The sequence below is a fragment of the Centrocercus urophasianus genome, unplaced genomic scaffold (assembly GCF_019232065.1).
Source record: "Centrocercus urophasianus isolate 14NV4802_14NV808 unplaced genomic scaffold, USGS_Curo_1.0 seq_12, whole genome shotgun sequence".
In the NCBI taxonomy this organism is placed as follows: Eukaryota; Metazoa; Chordata; class Aves; order Galliformes; family Phasianidae; genus Centrocercus; species Centrocercus urophasianus.
This window is the reverse complement of record NW_024884364.1, coordinates 39,143,122-39,161,831: the sequence shown is the minus strand read 5'-3', so window position 1 is coordinate 39,161,831 and position 18,710 is coordinate 39,143,122. Positions and strand designations below refer to the sequence as shown.

General features: G+C 40.2%; 1 protein-coding gene across 4 annotated transcripts in view; it reads right to left on the bottom strand.

Annotated features, from left to right (window-relative positions):
- Positions 1-13,920: 13,920 nt before the first annotated feature.
- The window catches only part of TAB3 (TGF-beta activated kinase 1 (MAP3K7) binding protein 3), a 41,790-nt gene continuing 37,000 nt past the window's right edge, over positions 13,921-18,710 (bottom strand). For all 4 annotated transcript variants that reach the window (XM_042809786.1, XM_042809787.1, XM_042809788.1 and 1 more), the window contains one exon: positions 13,921-18,557. In XM_042809786.1, coding sequence (XP_042665720.1) covers positions 18,409-18,557 — 149 coding nt within the window. In that variant the 3' untranslated portion in view covers positions 13,921-18,408. The remainder of the gene's footprint in view (positions 18,558-18,710) is intronic.

Here is an 18,710-nt window from a genome sequence, read left to right as displayed (position 1 = left end):
TTTGCTGCTTGTACTCTGTTGTGTCAGGATTTGTGTATATAATACTTTTCTCAAAGCTTACAGTCACCAGAAATCACAAATAGATTTAAAAGTGTGTATCTCTGGAAGATGCAGACATGGAAATGCTTTTTCTCACTGAAAGGCATCTGAAGGGTGTACATGAACTCCTAAGAGATGATTCCTTTAGCACTCTTCACTGATTTTCTATTATTCAAAAGTAACTTAGAATTGGAAATAAGAAATTGCTCTAGTATTGGAGCTGATTTATTCCATACTTTGCTGTAAAATCAAACTAACTTCTCAACTTAAAGCTATGTTTTCCAATCAAATATCTTTTTCTCCTGTACACTGAAACCTCTTCAAACACTATAATTTGCAGGTTTAAGAAGCCATGTTGGGCCCCCTCTGAGTGCTGCAGTTAGTGGGTTCTCATAAGTATTCCTGTAAAGTATATTAAGGACTGTCATAGGTCAGCAATAGTAGCTGATAAGTATTCTAAATTCATTAAGTTGATTTGCACTGTTTTGCACAGTTACAATAAAGTGACAAATTCAGGTATCATCGGATGACTTGATAAACCAGTGAGAGCTTGTCTCCAGCACCAGAGACCTTCCAGTGTTTGTCTCCAGCTTCTCCAACATATCAAACAGCTCCAGGTCCGTTCCTTATGGCAGTGCCTATCTGTAACTGCTGGCACACAGCTGCTGGTGCGCTGGCTGGCCGTGGGCTCTGCCATTGAGCTCATGTGTGTCTACCCAAACTTGGCCTTCTTGTGGGGTGCTCGTGCCTGCACAGGTGGATGCTCAGGTGCTTGGCTGAATCAAGGCTATGAGAGCAACTTCCTGCCTCTTCACAGTGAGGAATGGCCTGGGTACAACCCCATGCTCTAGAGCTGCCTTCTCCAATGGGACATCATGCAGAGTTCTTAGTTTCACATCTGGAGTTGGTACTCTCTTCAATGTAGATTTCATTGCAGACATGGTTTACATTTACAGTGGGTGTAGAGAAATCAGGGGATATAATAACATTTGAGGTTTCTGAGGTACGTGTTAGCTATGAAGTTATAATCTATACCTCCCAGTTTCATAAACATGAAAAGAGATCACTGTTTGTTTCCCCAGACACTCTAATTTGGGGCAGCAGCACTGAGGGTATGTCCAGCAGATATTTTGGAAGAAGGTAGCTCTTTTTCATTGTATTTGGGCTTTGAAAGGCTGTCCTTGTAACTCATTCACAGAACTTTTACTGAAAGCAAAAGAAAGTTTTGTGCAGGAGGTTATTTTCCAGCATGAAAAACGTCAATGTGGGCTTGGTGCTGAAGCTGCAGCCACAGAGCTGCAATGAACTCAGCTCAAATTTACTGATGGCAAACAACCTTTACATGGCTCTTCAGCAGTGTTTAGGACTTTCCATTTACCTATCTAAATTTCTTTCAGACTGGCAAAGACCAGCCAGTGTATTCTATCTGACCACGCGGAGGATTTTTTTTTTTTTTTTTTGCCTTGGTACAACATTCAAAAAGCTTTTTTATACTTTCAATCAAGTTTCCAAGGCTTTTGTTACCTACAGTGAACACTTCATTTAGTAAGTTAACATGTACAGTGCAAAGTATCTGATTCTCATTGTGCTGGCTCTCAGCATAATAGCTTTTCCGAACTGATGTAGTAATTTACTAATATTAATACTATGACTTGTTTACAATTACATCCTTCACCAGTTTTTTAATTATTAGTACTAATAGTGAAGATTGTATTTTACTGTCAGTTTGGTTTTTCTTTGTAGGACCAATTAAGAAAACAATGATGATGTTTCCCTCCATGGTGCCTAGGCTGGTGTTCCACCAAAACTGCTCAAAAGGGGCTTCTGTGGTTGCGCCCCTTACGTGGAAAGAGCAGTTGTGCTCAGCTGGCTGAGAGGGCTGATGGCTTCTGTGCCACTCTGGTGGAGGCCAGCTCTATAGCTTCTCAAAAGCTTTTCTTTTGTTTTATTAAAAAAGTTATTGTTCTCCTACCTCAGGACTGCTGGAAGGCTGAGCTGTGGGAAAGGGAAAGGAAAGCTTTCCTGGTATTCTGGACCAGTGTGGTTTTCTGGATGTTTTAGCATGTATCTGGGCACTTGGAAAAGTTAGAGCAGATGGTAATGCGCAAACTGGTGATAACTTCATTCATTCCCTGAGGGATGTTGTCATTAAGCTGGAGCTGAGCACCCACTGCCTTGGTGCTCTTAGCATTCAAACATGGGTGGAAACAAAGGAGGTTATCTTCAGATCCAGAAGGCCAGACACTTTTTTACTGAACAGAAGAGACTGTTACAGAGGAAACACAGGAATTGCTTCTAATTTTGTGTTCAAAGCCTTCCTACTGTTCTGGGATCTTTCTTCTAACTGTTTCTCAATTACTTAGGGCCAGTTGGCAGTTTTTAAGAGCTTCACCACAATGCAGCAAATTACATAGCTATAAGATTTGACATAAAGATAACATTAAAAAAGCGAGTATAAATAATCCTTAATTTTGTTCCATGCAAAAGTAGATGAAAATATACACTGTAGTATGTTTGGTCAAGCATACAAAGCAAGACTAATTGGGGTTGTAATACAATATGTGACTACGGCTGTTGGTCGGTTCACCACCGTAATGCATTTCTTATTATTTTAACACATTTAAGTACGTAAGTGTGCAGCTCCCCAGGGATGAGCTACAAGCTTGCCATAAGTTAGTTATCTGTTGTGTCTGTGCATACACACACAGCCCTCTGCCATGCCAAACAGCCTGCTTATCCGTACGGTGCTGTCAGATGAAAACTGAACAGCTATGATTATCCATCTTGTGGGTTGTACCAGGAATTTTTCCTTATAGGTAGCTTTTCTTTTTGAATTCACTAAATTAACTGCAGTTTAACAAAAACACAATAATTATGAAAATTGGAAGGCAAAAAACAATACCAAAACATTATGTGCTGCAAGAAGTGCCCTGCACCATCCTCACTACAGATTAATTTCTACTGTTGTTGCTTACACAAGCTGTTGTGGCGATAAAGATGAATGTACATTAGGTTATAATTGCTCCCATATCCGCAGGAATTGTGCTCTCAGCTTCTTCTCCTTGTTCTCCTGCTCCTGGAAGGTGAGGGCCATCATTCCCACACGTGATAATATATCTGCTTTGTAGGACATGGTTGAAATCCTTGAAGAGGGCCTTGTGATGAACCTGTTAGAAATTCTGTACTACTGTAATTTGTGAGAACAAATGTAACATGAGGTACATATCAAACGATTATCTGGGCTTTCATCAGCACTTTAGCCCACTCAGGGCTGAGAGGCAAAACTGAGTCATGCAGGGCTAATGCAATTTGCACACCTGTTGGCAGTGATAAGCGTTGCACGTTTGGTCACCAAAATGAGGTTCATGAGGTTTCCAGCAATGCTGTGAAATTTATGGCCTATATCTCTTCGGACAGCATACAGTGTGTCTTCATCTGACATGGACTTTCCATTTCTGATTTTTTCAGCTAGTGGAAAGCTAAAGATCATAGTCTACAGTCTACTAGATCAAGACAGAGATCAGCTTGCCTGCCATTTTGTAGAATCATAGAATGGTTTGGGTTGGAAGGCACCTTTAAGATCATCTAGTTCCAACCACTTGCTATAGAAGGGACACTTCCCTCTAGACCAGGTTGCTCAAAGCCCCAGCCTGGGCTTGAATGATTCCAGAGAATGGGCATCTACACCCTCAATGAGCAGCCTGTTCCGGTGTCTCGCCATTCTCACAGTAAAGAATTTCTTCCTAATATCTAGTCTAAATCTACATCTTCCAGTTTAAAAGCTTTCTCTCATCCTGTCACTATGCACCCTTATAAAAAGTCCCTCCCCAGCTTTCCTGTAGTCCCCCCTCAGGTACTGGAAGGCTGCTATAAGGTCCTCCAGAGACTCTTCTTCAGAGTCCCATTTCCCTCAGCTTGTCCTTGTAGGGGAGGTGCTCCAGCCCTCTGATCATCTTTGTGCCCCTCCTCTTTTATTTATTTATTTTTTAACATTTACAAAGCCTGAGTTAACCATGTAGAATAATTAGCTTGCAGAATGCAGTGCCTCTGAAGGAGAACAAAGCAGGATGTATTTCTGACAGGTCCTTTTTGTGTCTCCCGCATACAGCAGGTCTGGAGTGACAGAGAAGAGGCAGTGAAGAGTGCTCTTTCTTCAATATTGCTTAAAAATAAGAGGCAGGCAGATAACTACTTTTCATTTTTCTAGGAGAGATAACAAAACAGAAAGATAGCAGTTTCTAAACTTATTTCTCTCATTTTTCACAGTAAATCTATGTTTGAATTGAGAACAGAAAGAAATATCTTGCTTGAGGTGATTGTTCATACAGCAGAGCAATGGCAAGTAAACGAGTTTGGTATTATGCTGTTATTTCTTTGCTCTGACACGTTCAGGGGTAAACTAAACATCATTAGATGTAAACTAAGCCACATCCATAAGAAGTGCCTGAATTTAATATTCAGGTGACTACAAACACAAACTCAGCACCAGAAATTAACCAAATGCTCCCAGTATTTCCATCTCACACTGCACCTCATTCACAGCCCTGCATTGAGTGCAATTGATCACAATGTTTCACTGCTACAGTCTTTGAAGAAGCAGCCTACAATAGCTGGAATATAAATTTGGTCATAAGGTAGAATTCTTCATCTTGTTAGAAGGTGGCTTGTTTTTCTGTTTGCAAAGGGAAAGAGGTGCTTTTGGGGTGAAATAAGTGTTGTTTTACAGGAGGCTGCTAACACAGGCTAGATGGATCCCATTCCTGTGCCTGCTGCTCTCCGTTTTAAAAGAGGACCCAAAATGAGTAGCTCTGATGTAGACATCAGTTGTGCAGCTATCCAAGCTCAGGTGAGATAAACGATACCATTAATGTAATAAAACAAGCAATGCCATCCCCCATTTCTCCATCTGCACGTCCCTTCCTTACCTGTTGCTTTTCATTTTTTCAGTCTTCCCACTGTTTCCATCCATAGGAAAGCAAAGCGCTTCCTGCAGAGACCAGCAGAGTCTCCTGCCTCTCGGTGATCTGGGGAACGCGTGCTCAGATGGCCATTTCAGAAGTGACAGGACTTGGCAAACACTTTGTTTCTTCAGCAGTACTGTAGGCTGACCTTATGTGGACTCCCTACCAGCTGTGGGGGCAGTAACCTCAGATGCACCAAACAGCCAAAGCTGGTACAGTGCTGCAGCACCTGTCCAAACAGAGTTTTTCTGCCAGTTGTTCCTGGTTCTGTTCTGGTCCTCCTTTTACCTGTAAATGAGCCGTTATGCATGAACCAATACATTCACAAACATAGGGCCATGGTTAGTGGGCACAGTGATGATGGATCAATGGTTAGACTAGAGGATTGTGATGGTCTTTTCCAACATCAGTGATTCTGTAGATCCTGTGGAGACTAGAAGGTATGCACTGCACCTTCATCACCACTTCGCATGAGAATACATCTGAAATTCATTTTACTTCTTTGTAGAATGTTTATGTTGTCAATGCCTGAGAAACATAAACCCTAAACTATCAGAAAACTAATTTGGTTGCAGTCTGTACCCATTCAGGTAGGGGGAAAAAATGAAGAAACTACAGTCAAGGTGATGAAAGAGAGAGTCAAAATAAGGTATTTAAATTGCTATTTATTGCAAATTAATATTAAAAGCAGATCCAAAAATTCTGTTGTGTGCAGCAACAGTCAACTCTAATTCTTTCAGCTGATCTCTCCTTCCCTGTATTTTTGTTTAGTAAGTAACCCGTCAGCTCTGATCAGGAGTGGGATTTGTTAGTGCTGAGGCAACAAACAGCCCCACAGCTAGTAGCCCTATGGGGAGAGGAGTGGCAAGCTGCCAGAGCCTAGCACTCTCTGGCCAGGCCTTTTCAGATAGTCCACACGTGGAGGGCTTAATGTTTCAATACTCATTTTACCTGCTTGAAGGTATTTGATGAAACAGAGGATCTTCACGTAGCAGATAAACTTACCCTAATCACAACTCAGTATAGCAATTGCAGTACGGATGAGTGACAGTAAAAACATGATTCCCATTACTGACCTCTATACACTCACTGTCAGGATGTCAGGCATCCTAATTGCCAGGAAGGAGCAAGTTGCTTGAAGCCAGCTCAAGCCTGTTGCTTTCTTCCAAGCTAATTTTGCAGATTGCTTGGCTTCTGCACTCAGTGTTGGGCTGAACCACGTAGCCACTTGGCCCATGCTGGTCTGGCTGTCACATAAAGACATTCATGTTCTTCTGGTGAACTCAAGTGAGGTTATTCACAGCCCATGAATAACTCAACTGACAGAGATACTTGTCTACACAGAAAAAACAAGCCACCTTCCAGTCCCCATGGTGCTAAGTTCGTCTTCCTTTACAACAGATGTGGTCGCTCCCTATAGTTTACACTTTACACAAGGAAAAGCACATTTTCCTTGCCCATATCCTGAAGATTCTCCATTGTAGAGGTTTGTTGGCCATTCACATAAACCTGACATAGCGCAGAGAAGCAGGGCAGATAATTTGAGTTCTTCAGATAGATGACAAGATTAGGAAAACATAAGATAAAAACTCTTTTATCTGTCAAGCTGTGCGTTTGGTCTTTGGTACAACGACTGGGAACAGCCATGCAGTTCTACCAGGCAAAGTGAGAAAATTAGGAGGAAACAAACAACATAAATTAAAATAAATAAATAAATAGTAAATATTTCAAAAACAAAACCATTTCTTCCATAATATAAGGAACATTCATAGAATGGTTTGGGTTGAAAAGGACCTCAAAGCCCACCTATCCCAACCCCTGCCATGGGCAGGGCTGCCCCCCACCAGCTCAGGCTGCCCAGGGCCCCATCCAACCTGGCCTTGAGCGCCTCCAGGGATGGGGCACCACAGCTTCTCTGGGCAGCTGTGCCAGCACCACACCGCCCACTAAGGAAAGAATTTCCTCCTTGTGTTTAATCCAAATCTACTATTTTTTAACTTAAAGTCATTACTCTTTGTTGCTACATTCTCTGAAGAGAGTCCCTCCCCAGCTTTCCTGTAGGCTCCTTGCTCTTCTTTTTGAGAGGTGTGTTTTTATTAAGAAGTTAAGCACAAAGTCTCGACGTCAAAAAGAAAAAGAAATACATCAGGGAGATGTAACATTAAAAGTATGATGAGCTTTGAGGTTGCTGAATTCATACGTGAATCACAGACTTGTGCACGTTAACCATCTCTTGTGAAAGGTCCTATATTGGCCCTTTCTCTCTGGCACCACCACAATGATGACTCTGGTCACTGAAGAAACTGAACCTCTACCTCTCTACTCCCAGAATTTGGGAAAACAATGAAAAGAGAGAATTTTAAATGCACTTGCATGAAGTGTTCAGCATGTTATTTGCTGTTATGACTGAAGAGTTAGGATTATGTTTTTCAAATGCCTTTAGATGTACATTTGTTGAAAACTTTGTGTGTGTGTGTTTGTGTGTGCGTGCGTGTTGTCATATAAAACAGGAGACAATAAGTTATTTCCTTGGGGTAAGACACAGGTCCCTGGATAGAGAACTTCTTTCAAAGTGGTTTCTCTCACTGAACAAATTTGATGTCAGCAGAATTTGTGAGCCAGAGAAAGAGCAACACAGTTATCTTTCACTTCCAGCTTTAAGGAACAGCTTTGAAAACCACTGGGAAACATTTATATTCCCCACATTCACTGCTGCAATAAACCCAGTTTCATTTTCAAAGCCAGGCAACAGCATGTGGGAATTTCACACCCTGGTGATTTTTATTGTTCATGAAAACATCTGTATTTCCTCCTTTGGTGGTTAGGTGATTTCTGTCACAACCAGAATACACTTAAATAGCTTAGCCATATTTAATGTAATGTTGTGCTATTACTCTGTGGTCAATGTTATCATTATGCCTCTTTCCCAAATTTTATTTGCAGTGCTCTTCCTGAGGTACTGTATCTTCTGATGTGCATTTTCACTGCTTTGTTACCAGCAGCCCCCTGGGGCTGCCAGACCCACAGCCTGGCAGAGAAGAGAAGCAGTGCTTTCATGCCCCAGATCTGCCCATGAAAGGCTCAGACACTCTGCAGCAGAAGGCCAGGACAGCTGCACATTTGCCTAGCACTTCAGTCAGTGTTTCTGCATCCTTTCTGATGGGTGCAGGCACCCTGGCTCTCAGGTCAAGAGACCTAGACAGGCTTCAGCAGCGGGGCCCAGGTAAACCTCATGAGCAAATCTAAGTGTAGTCTTGCACCTGGATTGTGGCAAGCCCCACTATAAGTTGGGGGATGTAAAGATGGAGCACAGACCTGTCAAAAAGAACCTAAGAGTGCTGGTGGAAGGCAAGCTGGACACGAACCAGCAGTGAGCCCTCACAGCCCAGAAAGCCAACTGTACTCTGAGCTGCGTCCAAAGAAGCATGGCCAGGAGGTAAGGGAGGTGATCCTGCCCCTCTACTCTGTACTAGTGAGGTATCACCTGCAGTACTGCATCCAGATGCGGAGTCCTCAGTACAGGAGAGACATGAACCTGTTGGAGTGCATCCAGATGAGGGCCACAAAAATGATCCAAAGGATGGAACAACTCTTGTATGAGGACAGGCTGAAAGAACTGGGGCTGTTCAGCCTGGAGTAGGCTCTGGAGAGACCTGAGAGTTGCTATTCAGGATTAAAAGGGGGCTATAAGAAGAAAGGGGACAGACTATTTATGAGGGTCTGCGGTGACAGGGCAAGGAAAAATGGTTTCAAACTAAAAGAAAAGAGATTGAGATTAGATATAAGGAAAAGGTTGTGTTTTTTATAACGGTAAGGGTGGTGAGGCACTGGCACAGGTTTCCCAAAGAGGTGGTAGAAGCCCTTACCCTGGAGACATTCAAGGCCAGGCTGGAGGGAGCTCCGGGCAGCCTGATGTAGCTGTAGGTGTCCCTGTTCACTGCAAGGGGACTTGGACCAGTAATCTTAAAGGGTCTCTTCCAACTCAAACAATTCTATACCATGATTCTCAATTCTTTATTGAAAACATGCAGCTGGTGTTTGAAACAACCTCACAAAAACAGAATTCCTACTAAGGATTTATTAGAAAAAAAGTAATAGATACTGTAAAGAATCTTAAATGCCAGAAGTTTGCACCACATTCTCACTGATTGAAGAATGGAATCTTTCAAACCAAGGAACTCACTAGCCACCTAAAAAGGATACAGTCAAAAAAAAAAAAAGCACAGTGATGCTGCTAAACTACTCTGCTTTTCTAAAGGTTTTAACTGGGAGAGGGAACCACACGTGACCTAGATGAGAAGATAGATGCTCATCCAGATAGATGCTTATGCACAAAACTACAAGCTGCCTCAAGCGTTACCACCGATGGAATAACGTCACAAGCATAACATTTCAATGGTGAAGAGTATTCTTCATGACAAATCCTGTATGCGTGCAGCTGTTAAGTGCTCAAATGCAGAGTTAGCAGATAAGGGCAACAAAAGTTCACAGTTAATCTAGCTGGACTGTTTCTCTTCCCCATCCACTTCAGTTACAGAAGTATTGCTCACAAGGTGATCATTTGCCCTAAGAAGTGTTACAGACTTGAAAAGTGGAAATTTGGAAGATTTTTGAAATCCAGAAAACAAGATCAGTCAAGGAACCATCAAATACCTGGGGAAACTGCTTCGTCAAAGGATATATTTCAGCTTGGAGTAGAACTAGAGGGCAGTGAGCCAGGAAAACATGATGGAACACTGCTATGAACATAGCATCATGTTTGGTAAGCTCATTATTGCTACAATTTAACATAAAAAGGTTCTTGTTACCAGTCTCTTGAAAAATCTGATGGTTGTCTGTTTTAATACTGTAATTAATGCATGAACAAATAGATGAGGACATTGTGCAGGCAGATTACACAGTATTCTATTTAATCAAATTGTGACAAGATCATTAGTTTGTTTTTTAAAGTACACATTATTTCATGTATTTAATGCCAGTTCTACAAGATAAGCAAATTTTGTTTGGCATCTAGTGTTGTACCTACGATGCCAATTCTTACCAGTAGCATTGATCTGAGCTCTTTACAAAGGCTACAGCACAGCCAGTCAGTCTGCTTCTCAAATAGTTTCACTTAAGTAATGGTCAAGCCTGAAGCAAGTTTCAAAAACGTGCTTATAAAGATTTACCTTGTGGGTTTGTAATTTATTTTTCTTGATCGTTCTGTGTGGTACAACAGTGACCTGAGGTATCAGTAACTGCAAAGAGTATCAGTGTACACTTACAGAATCACAGAACGGCCAGGGTTGGAAGGGACCTCAAGGATCATGAATCTCCAACCCCCTGCCACAGGCAGGGCCACCAACCTCCCCATTTAATACTAGACCAGGCTGCCCAGGGCCTCATCCAATCTGGCCTTCCATACCTCCAGGGACGGGGCATCCACAACCTCTCTGGGCAGCTGTTCCAGCACCTCACCACTCTCTCTGTAAAGGACTTCCCCCTGACATCCAACCTAAATCTTCCTTCCCTCAACTTCAAACCATTTCTCCTTGTCCTGCAGTTATCTACCCTTTCAAAGAGTTGATTCCCCTCCTGTTTGTAGGCTCCCTTTAGGTACTGAAAGGCTGCAATGAGATCACCCCACAGCCTTCTTTTTTCCAGGCTGAATAAACCCAGATCCCTCAGCCTGTCCTCATAGGGGAGGTGCTCCAGCCTCCTGATCATCTTTGTGGCTCTCCTCTGGACCCTCTCCAACAGCTCCCTGTCTTTCTTGTACTGGGGGCTGCAGACCTGGATGCAGTATTGCAGATGGGGCCTCACAAGAGCAGAATAGAGGGACAATCACCTCCCTGTCCCTGCTGGCCTCCCCTCTACTGATGGAGCCCAGGATACCATTTGCTTTCTGAGCTGCAAGAGCACACTGCTGGCTCATGTTAAGCTTTTCATCCATCAGGGCCCCAGGTCCTTCTCTGCAGGGCTGCTCTCAAGGACTGTTCCTTCCAGTCTGTATGGATGCCTGGGATTCCTCCGGCTCAAGTGCAAAACTTTGCACTTTGCCGTGTTGAACCTCATCAGGTTCACCTGGGCCCACCATTCCAGCCTGTTGAGGTAACTTATTACCAACGCCCAATAGCTTTGAGTTTTCAGTTTGTAAAAGTTCACGATCAGCAACAGAATCATGGTCATATTCCATTATTGGTCATAATAAAAAAGAAAAAAGGAAAGAACAAGAATATCCATTTGGTTTAAGAACAACTGGAGCAGCGACTAAACCAATCAGTAAGGCCTCCCTACCTGTGGTGACGAAAGATGACCGATGCCTTTCACTGAACCGCTGCTCATCCTGATGAAAGCAAAGTCTATACAGACATCTATTTAGAGGAAAGAACTCACAAATCATCATAAAGATACATCATAAAGACTTGGCTTACTCCAAAGCTATGCATCTGTCTGAGTGTTATCCCCTACATGCAGGATGGGTTAGAGGGCTACAAACCCATGGATCCAGACCTCAGGCAGAGTTGCTCTCATTAGCAGTGAAGCACTCTCCCAAGCACACTGTACATTCACATTACTGCCAAAGGTAACTTCAGCTTTGCTAAGAATGAATTGAATGGACTCATAATTAGAGAAGAAAATTTAAGGGGAGGTATATTCCCTAATATTCCCTAGTACCAGCAATTTGCAAGGCTGGTTCAGGACACTTCAGAACAAATCAGTAAATGAGGCCATGAAAGCTTATGATGAACATTCCCCAGGCTGTGATTTATGCCTTGACGTAGGGCAGCTTTGGCTGATCCAAGTCCTTGACTCCCAGGCAGCTCCAAAACTGTCCCTTCTTCAAGGGTGAGGAAGCAAAGCGTTTGTAGCTGAGAATTTGCTCTGTGTTATTGTGCTCTTTCTTCTAGTTTGGACGGAGGTATTACTTCTGGAGTGACCTACATACATGGCTGCTCAATGCTTCCCAAAGGCACTGTGTATGTCATTTCAGCCAAATCAGCCACCAGCAGCTGCAGGGACTGCTATCCCACACCTTTGCAACTTAACATCAGAATTTGGTACTAATTGTTAACAGCATATTGGTAACAGCAATACATACACAAAGAAACACCCACCCGCATCCCTCAACTTTTCTCAAAACACTTTTGAAAACCGTCGAGCTTTCAGTCGAAAATCATGTGTCACACGTACTGCAAGTTTTAAAGTGCTTTTGGCTTTGCTTCTAAAAGCAGTAATGTATTTACTTCTGTTTTTAAAAGCAAACCTATCAAGGTAGACTTTGCTGACATCAACAAGGTCATTATGGTGTGAAAATAAGGGATAATTATACTGTCAAAATCTTCAAAGCTGAATTTGAGAAATTACCAAGTATCTCAAATGTTTTAAGTTGCAAAATAAATTATCTGGAAATAAATTATCTACAGAGAGTTTTGACGAACAACTACTGTTTCCAAGGAAGAATACTGTGTAAAATAAATGGCACTTCTGCAAGAGCATTTTTTTACTATCAATCTAAAAATTAGCATAGCCCCTTCTCAAACAACTTCACAGGGTTTCTACAAAGTTTTAGCCAACCCATTTCATGTATTTTCATTGGAGACCAGTAATTAGATGAAATTGTTCATCCAAGCTTCCTCCTTCTAAACAGTGTACTGACAACCACAGTGTGCAAATTACACAGAATCACAGAATGGCCAGGGTTGGAAGGGACCTCAAGGATCATGTATCTCCAACCCCCCTGCCACAGGCAGGGCCACCAACCTCCACGTACAAAGCAAAAAAAAGCAGTACTTACCCAGCACTGTGGATCACCTTGACAAGTTAGAAGAACTGGAATGTAATTCCTGGAAGATGTACCACGTAACAGTAGAAATTGTCTCTCGAAACTTCACAGGTCAAAACCGAGCAATGTTTATGAATAACACAAACAGCTTTATGTAAAGATATAGATACTTCAGTGGAAAGAATAAATTAGCTGTCACAGTCTGTTGTTAGGTGTTGTTGTTAGATGTATGCCTTTCAGTTTGGACTTCTCTCTGTTAATACAGCATACTTTAAAAGGAACCTTAACATTTTAAAGCCTACTTCCAAATAAATAATAAAAAAAAGAATCTTTCAATTGCAGCGATTTCTAAAATGAAAGAATTGAATGCTTGATTCAAATACAAACCTAACCTGGAATTTATACAGAATTCAGTTTAGCAAAAGGAATGCACAACTACATTCTTACACACTTGTTGACAAAAAATTACATGTAGAAGTGGTTTTGTTAGATCAGAATGTGTTTTATGACTGAAATCGTAATGTGAATAAAAATACAGCTGTAATACAGCTATAGAGCTTTCAAGCTTTATGGTACAGTGAACTGTTACCATCAAGGTAACAGTTATTATTAAGAGTATATACTAATAAATTGGTATGCAGACAATTCTTTTTTATGCTACTCAACTTCTCCGCTCTGCCACAAAGCCTCTGTCTTAGAGACTGTAGCTGAAGACAGACTTTTGTTACCATATACTCAGAACTGCCGAGGATAAGCCAGAATGCCTGTAATCAAAACTGCAAACAAAAGCTGCTGTAGGTGTACAAAGCTATTCTCCAGTAACAATGTTCCATTCAGAAATAAGAAAAAAGTTACCAACACAGAACATGCTGAGCCCCGTTTCTACACCATTAACTGCACAGAATACTCACCATCTCAGTGGGACACCTGCTAGTACAACCTGACATTCAGAGAAACAGGATTTGAATCTCAGTTCAATATTCAGCCATTGCCTCATGAGAATCACGTTGACCACAAGAAGAAAATCCCCACCCCCTGAAAGAAATTTGCCACAGCTGCGGGATCAAGCAGAAGACTAGAGACAATTTGATGATGAAAGCAAAAAGGCTGTATTTTTTAATCTTCCCTATTATATACGAGAACAAATGCAGGATGTGATGTTTGCTTAGTTTTATTAATTTATTTTGCAGGAATCTGCAACTCGGAGTATGCACTTTCTGGAGGTACCATGCATGCATAGCCTCTGAATGCCTTTATACAATTTCATCTCTTAGTAATAAGTTCATTCACAGCATACACAAATCTAGAATGTAGACACCATATATACAGGATTAAACAAGATCGTGTCTTCTTGTTTTAATGAAAAAAATTTAACAGGGTTTCACACAGCAGGAAATATGGATTAGGTACACTGGTGCCACCATAAATAAATAAATTCCAAGAACACAATTTTTTAAAATCGTTTCAAATGTACTGAAAGTCCAGGATTATAATATTGCATTAACTACACCGACTTATGATTATTCAAATCCAAGAAAATAGTCGCATTAATATTGATGGACATAAACAGCAATGAAAGCCCGAAACTGAAGAATCTGGCAAAATTCAGTCATGGCCAGCTTCAAATAACGCTGACATTTTGAAACAAAACAAATGCAGCAGCACATAGAAACAGTACTGACTATGAGATGTGTAGTTGTGCACGTCTTCTTTCTTCACGGGATGGAGAGTCGTTGTGGTACAGAGCACATAAGTTCCATTGTGCCAAAGAAGCTGATGAATTGTTTATGTCCAACGGTCCACTTCTTGTAAGGATAGTCATTTTCACATTCTAGGGTGTATCACTGAATTTTAAACAGGAACTATCATCCCGATGACAATATTCTCACATTCTTTTTCTTAAAAAAAACATTCGTTTTTGTTTTCATTTTTTCTTGTCTCCTTTTCAACTCAAGTATTTTTATTTCAGTTTCAAAGGGTTTTTACAATCGATTTAAAATGTAAAAGTATTTGGAAATTGAAATGAGAGATGTATAACTGGGAGAGAGAAGGTAACTGAAGGGATATTTTTAAAAACGTGACTTAGTAGCATAACATAGTACTGAGACCAGCTCTTTTAAGAATTATTACACCTTTTCACCACACCTCCCAGGTTTCAAGAGGAACACACACATACCACAGACACACAGATACACAGTTCAATCTGATCTAAGACTACATTTTACAAAGTACTTCCTTTTGCTTGACTTCCCACCCCTTTCCTCTTCAGCCAAACAAGACTAATAATTACATCAAATTAAAAGTAGACTGAAAGTTCAGAATTCTTTTTTTTTTGTTGTTTTTGGTTTACTATACTCTGAATCATTTTCCACAAGCCCCACTCTAAATAAACTTTTAAGGAACTACAGTAGTATTCTATACTTATAGGGATTTCATCTTAATAGCACAGTAAATATAAAATTAGCTTTATAAAATTTCAGTGAACAATGAAATCACTTTGAATATTCAAATGTCCCAGTCAGTTACAAACTCTATCAATCTAGTAACATGTTTGAGGGAGAACTCTGTCATTAAGGAAAACAAAGAAGAAACAAGTAGTGCATTAACACAATGGCATCAGCATCCCACCATTCACACACACACACAGAAGTTTTATACAATACAGTGCATTTTTATATGCCAGCCGACATCAGGGTTTTATGTGCATTCAATAAATATTACACAAACCAACCTTCTTTTTTTTGGCATAATCTACAATTCATTTCGGTTGTGAAATCACCTGCATCACCTGCTTTCAGAAGGAAAATGAGTCATCATTCAAAATACAATTTACATTCTAAGAAATCAAAAATATTTAAGCACCATGAAAAGTTTTCACTATTAATGTCCCTGCAAGGGCATTTACAAGTAAAGGAAAACAATGGAGGGGTTTGTTTCGTTTTCTTTTTCTTTTTTTTTTTTTTTGTACAAACAACAAATGAGAGAAGTAAATGACTGGAATAAAACTGTTGGTACAATGGAATTCACTTGCATTTTAATGGCACTCACTCAGTCCTCCAAAAAGTATCTTGGTGTCAAAGCAGTCTTCTTTTCCTTCTGGTGCAGCTATGGCTAAGACTTAAGACGTCTCTGTTAACACCAGACACTGCGCACTTATAGTTATTTCAGTTCAGGGAATTACTGGACTGCACGCATTTTTATTTTTAACCAGAAGAAGCATCTACTCTGAAAATGACAACCATAATGATGCACAACACCTACTCTCATTTGCTGACTGCCATTTTAATTGCTCTCATTTTGTATTCCAGCAAACAAATGCTTCTAGAATTTCAACAGAAGTACAAATGAATAGAAAACTGAAGTAATACAAAGGCAAAGGCATCATGATAGAAAAGTCATGAAGTTACTGGTATTGTTCTGAGTAATTCATTATACAGTCAGTAACAGCAGTGGTATTGCTTATCCTAGATATAATGCTTCTGCTCATCTGTTTTCTCGTTATCAGTACTGTCAACACGTCCACTTACACGAACACAATTAATAGTTGTTTTCTAACTTTATTTGGACATTGATTCCCCCTCACGTGATGAGCTCCTCATGTAGCATAAAAGAGAAGAAGGGAGCAGAGACGAAACTATCTCTGATGCCTTTGACTTTGTGTTGCTCATCAGCAGTGCACACTGATTGCTGGAGTTCTTTTAGCTTATTTAAAATTATGCTGAAGATTTAATTAGTGCAACAACATACTGAAAAATGCCAAATACTGGTTCCTCACGTAAGGTCACAGTTTATTTTTTTACCATCATCTTTATAAACTGCGGGGAGAGAAGACACCAAATTGAGCAAGTCGAGATAAATTTTCCTCCACTCGCCTGTTACAAGTGCTGCCTGCTTTTAAATAAGGATTCAGACATGATTGTTCTACCACAGTTTAAAATGTTATCACACATCAAATTAATTGTGGTAATTAATCACATGGATAGGATTGCCATGAAGAATTTACAATTAAATAGTTTGAATCTCTCCTGGTGAGGTTCAGCTAGCATGTTTTGCCTCACAGTTGTGAAGTCAATTACCAGAACTCTGTTGACATGCTTGGTTTCATCTCTGATTCTTGAAGAAGTTACACCATAAAAACTCCAATGCACTCTTCTGGCTTCTGAATGGTACACAAAACATCCTATTCAGTCGCAGTTTTGAAACACAATCAATTCAGCTGCCCAAAACCAAGTTCAATTCCAAAAATAATGAGTGCTTTATTACAGCAATCTGAAGCATTCAGACAAATTGAAGATCACCTTTATAATACAGTAGATCGTATGCATGAAAGTACCAGTATGATTTTCAGTTGCAAGTCTTGTGTGATTCAACCTACGGCAAGTATTTCCTGCTCAAAATAAAAAGAATGCAGTGTGTAATTTTTTTTTCCAAGATCTGCCATCTGCTACTTTATACAGGCTGGTTTATTAACAATGTGCAAATAAACCTGAACTGAAGAGCTAATTGATTAATTAATTTTTCAGCTAACTTTGAACTGGGACAGAAGGTACCTTCTGTGCTGTAAACATCATGAATTCTTCATAGATTGGAAGCTGAAAAAGCCTAAGAAACTGGGTACAAACACTTCTCATACATCATCATGGCTGAGCTCAAGTCATTGAAACCAAATCTGGAGTAGTCTGTGTTTGGCATGTCACTGTGCTGCTACAGCACAGTCTTACAAAACTGTTGTATATAAAAGCATACTTTTCGCTTTTAAACACAATGGTCTAATGAAAGCATGCAGTAGCATTTTCATTCATAATATGGTAGAATTAATTCTTTGTTTATTACCAGTGTTGACACAGCCAGGTGAGCACTGTACAAGCAAAAGGGATTGTAAAAAATTACCTCTGATTAGAACTCTCTGTAACACTCACACAGTATCTCGTTTAGTCACCTTAGGTCACTATTTCAAACAGTAATTTTTTGTAGACATAAATTACCCTGAAAGCAGCAGCAATTACAAAAGAAAAAAAAAACACAAAAAAAAACACAACAAGGAGAGGGGTATTTTTGTCTTTTTTTTTTTTACCCTTCTCTTTCTATACATTGAAAAATTTATGTTTGCATTTACCTGTCTTCTTTTTCATTAGCTTACAATCTAGAAGCACAGGGAGCCTTTGTTTTCCAGCTAGCTGTAAAGCCAGGTTAAATTAACTCTGGCTCTTCAGTTTTTTGTGATCAGTGTAACATTTCACACCATTACTAAGAGTCCTATAACTTGATTTTTTTTTAATTATTATTATTATTATTTTTTTTTTTTAAGAGCTACTAAGCAGTAACTGCAACCACAGGACTAAACACCAGTAGTTATTTGCTTTCCTGCATACATTCCTCCTGAAATTAATCCTTTTACATTTTCAGGTTTTGTTTTCTGCTTTGCTCACTGTAATAGGATAAGAAAGAATTTCACCTTTATTTCTTTCTTAGTGTGTCACAAAGCAGAAACATCTTAACACATTTCCCCCACCCCTTTGCACTATGAAGATTGGAGACTAGCAAAGGCTGGGCAAATGGACTGAAAGGTTCCCCATGTTTCCTTCTCCTACAGCTGTTGGCTTGAGAGCCTGTTTTCAACCCAATGAAGCCCCTTCTTGATTTTCAAGTGTATCGTGGCATTTCACACTGCTCACAGCGATTTAGTGCTGGGTGATTTAGAAAGGTGCAGCTATCACAATTCCATGGAGCTCCTTCAAAGTCTTCATCTCTTGGCTGAGTCCGTGCAGTCTGTTTGGAATTGCTTGGATGTTCTAAAAAAAGAAAAAAAAAAAAAGGGAAAATTATTTTTTCTTATTTTAGAAGAGAAGGAGGATGGGTAATTTTTCTACATAGACAACACTATTTTTTTTTTCATATAGCACATCTAAAATAATCAAATTTCACAAACTGGTTTAAGTATTTTA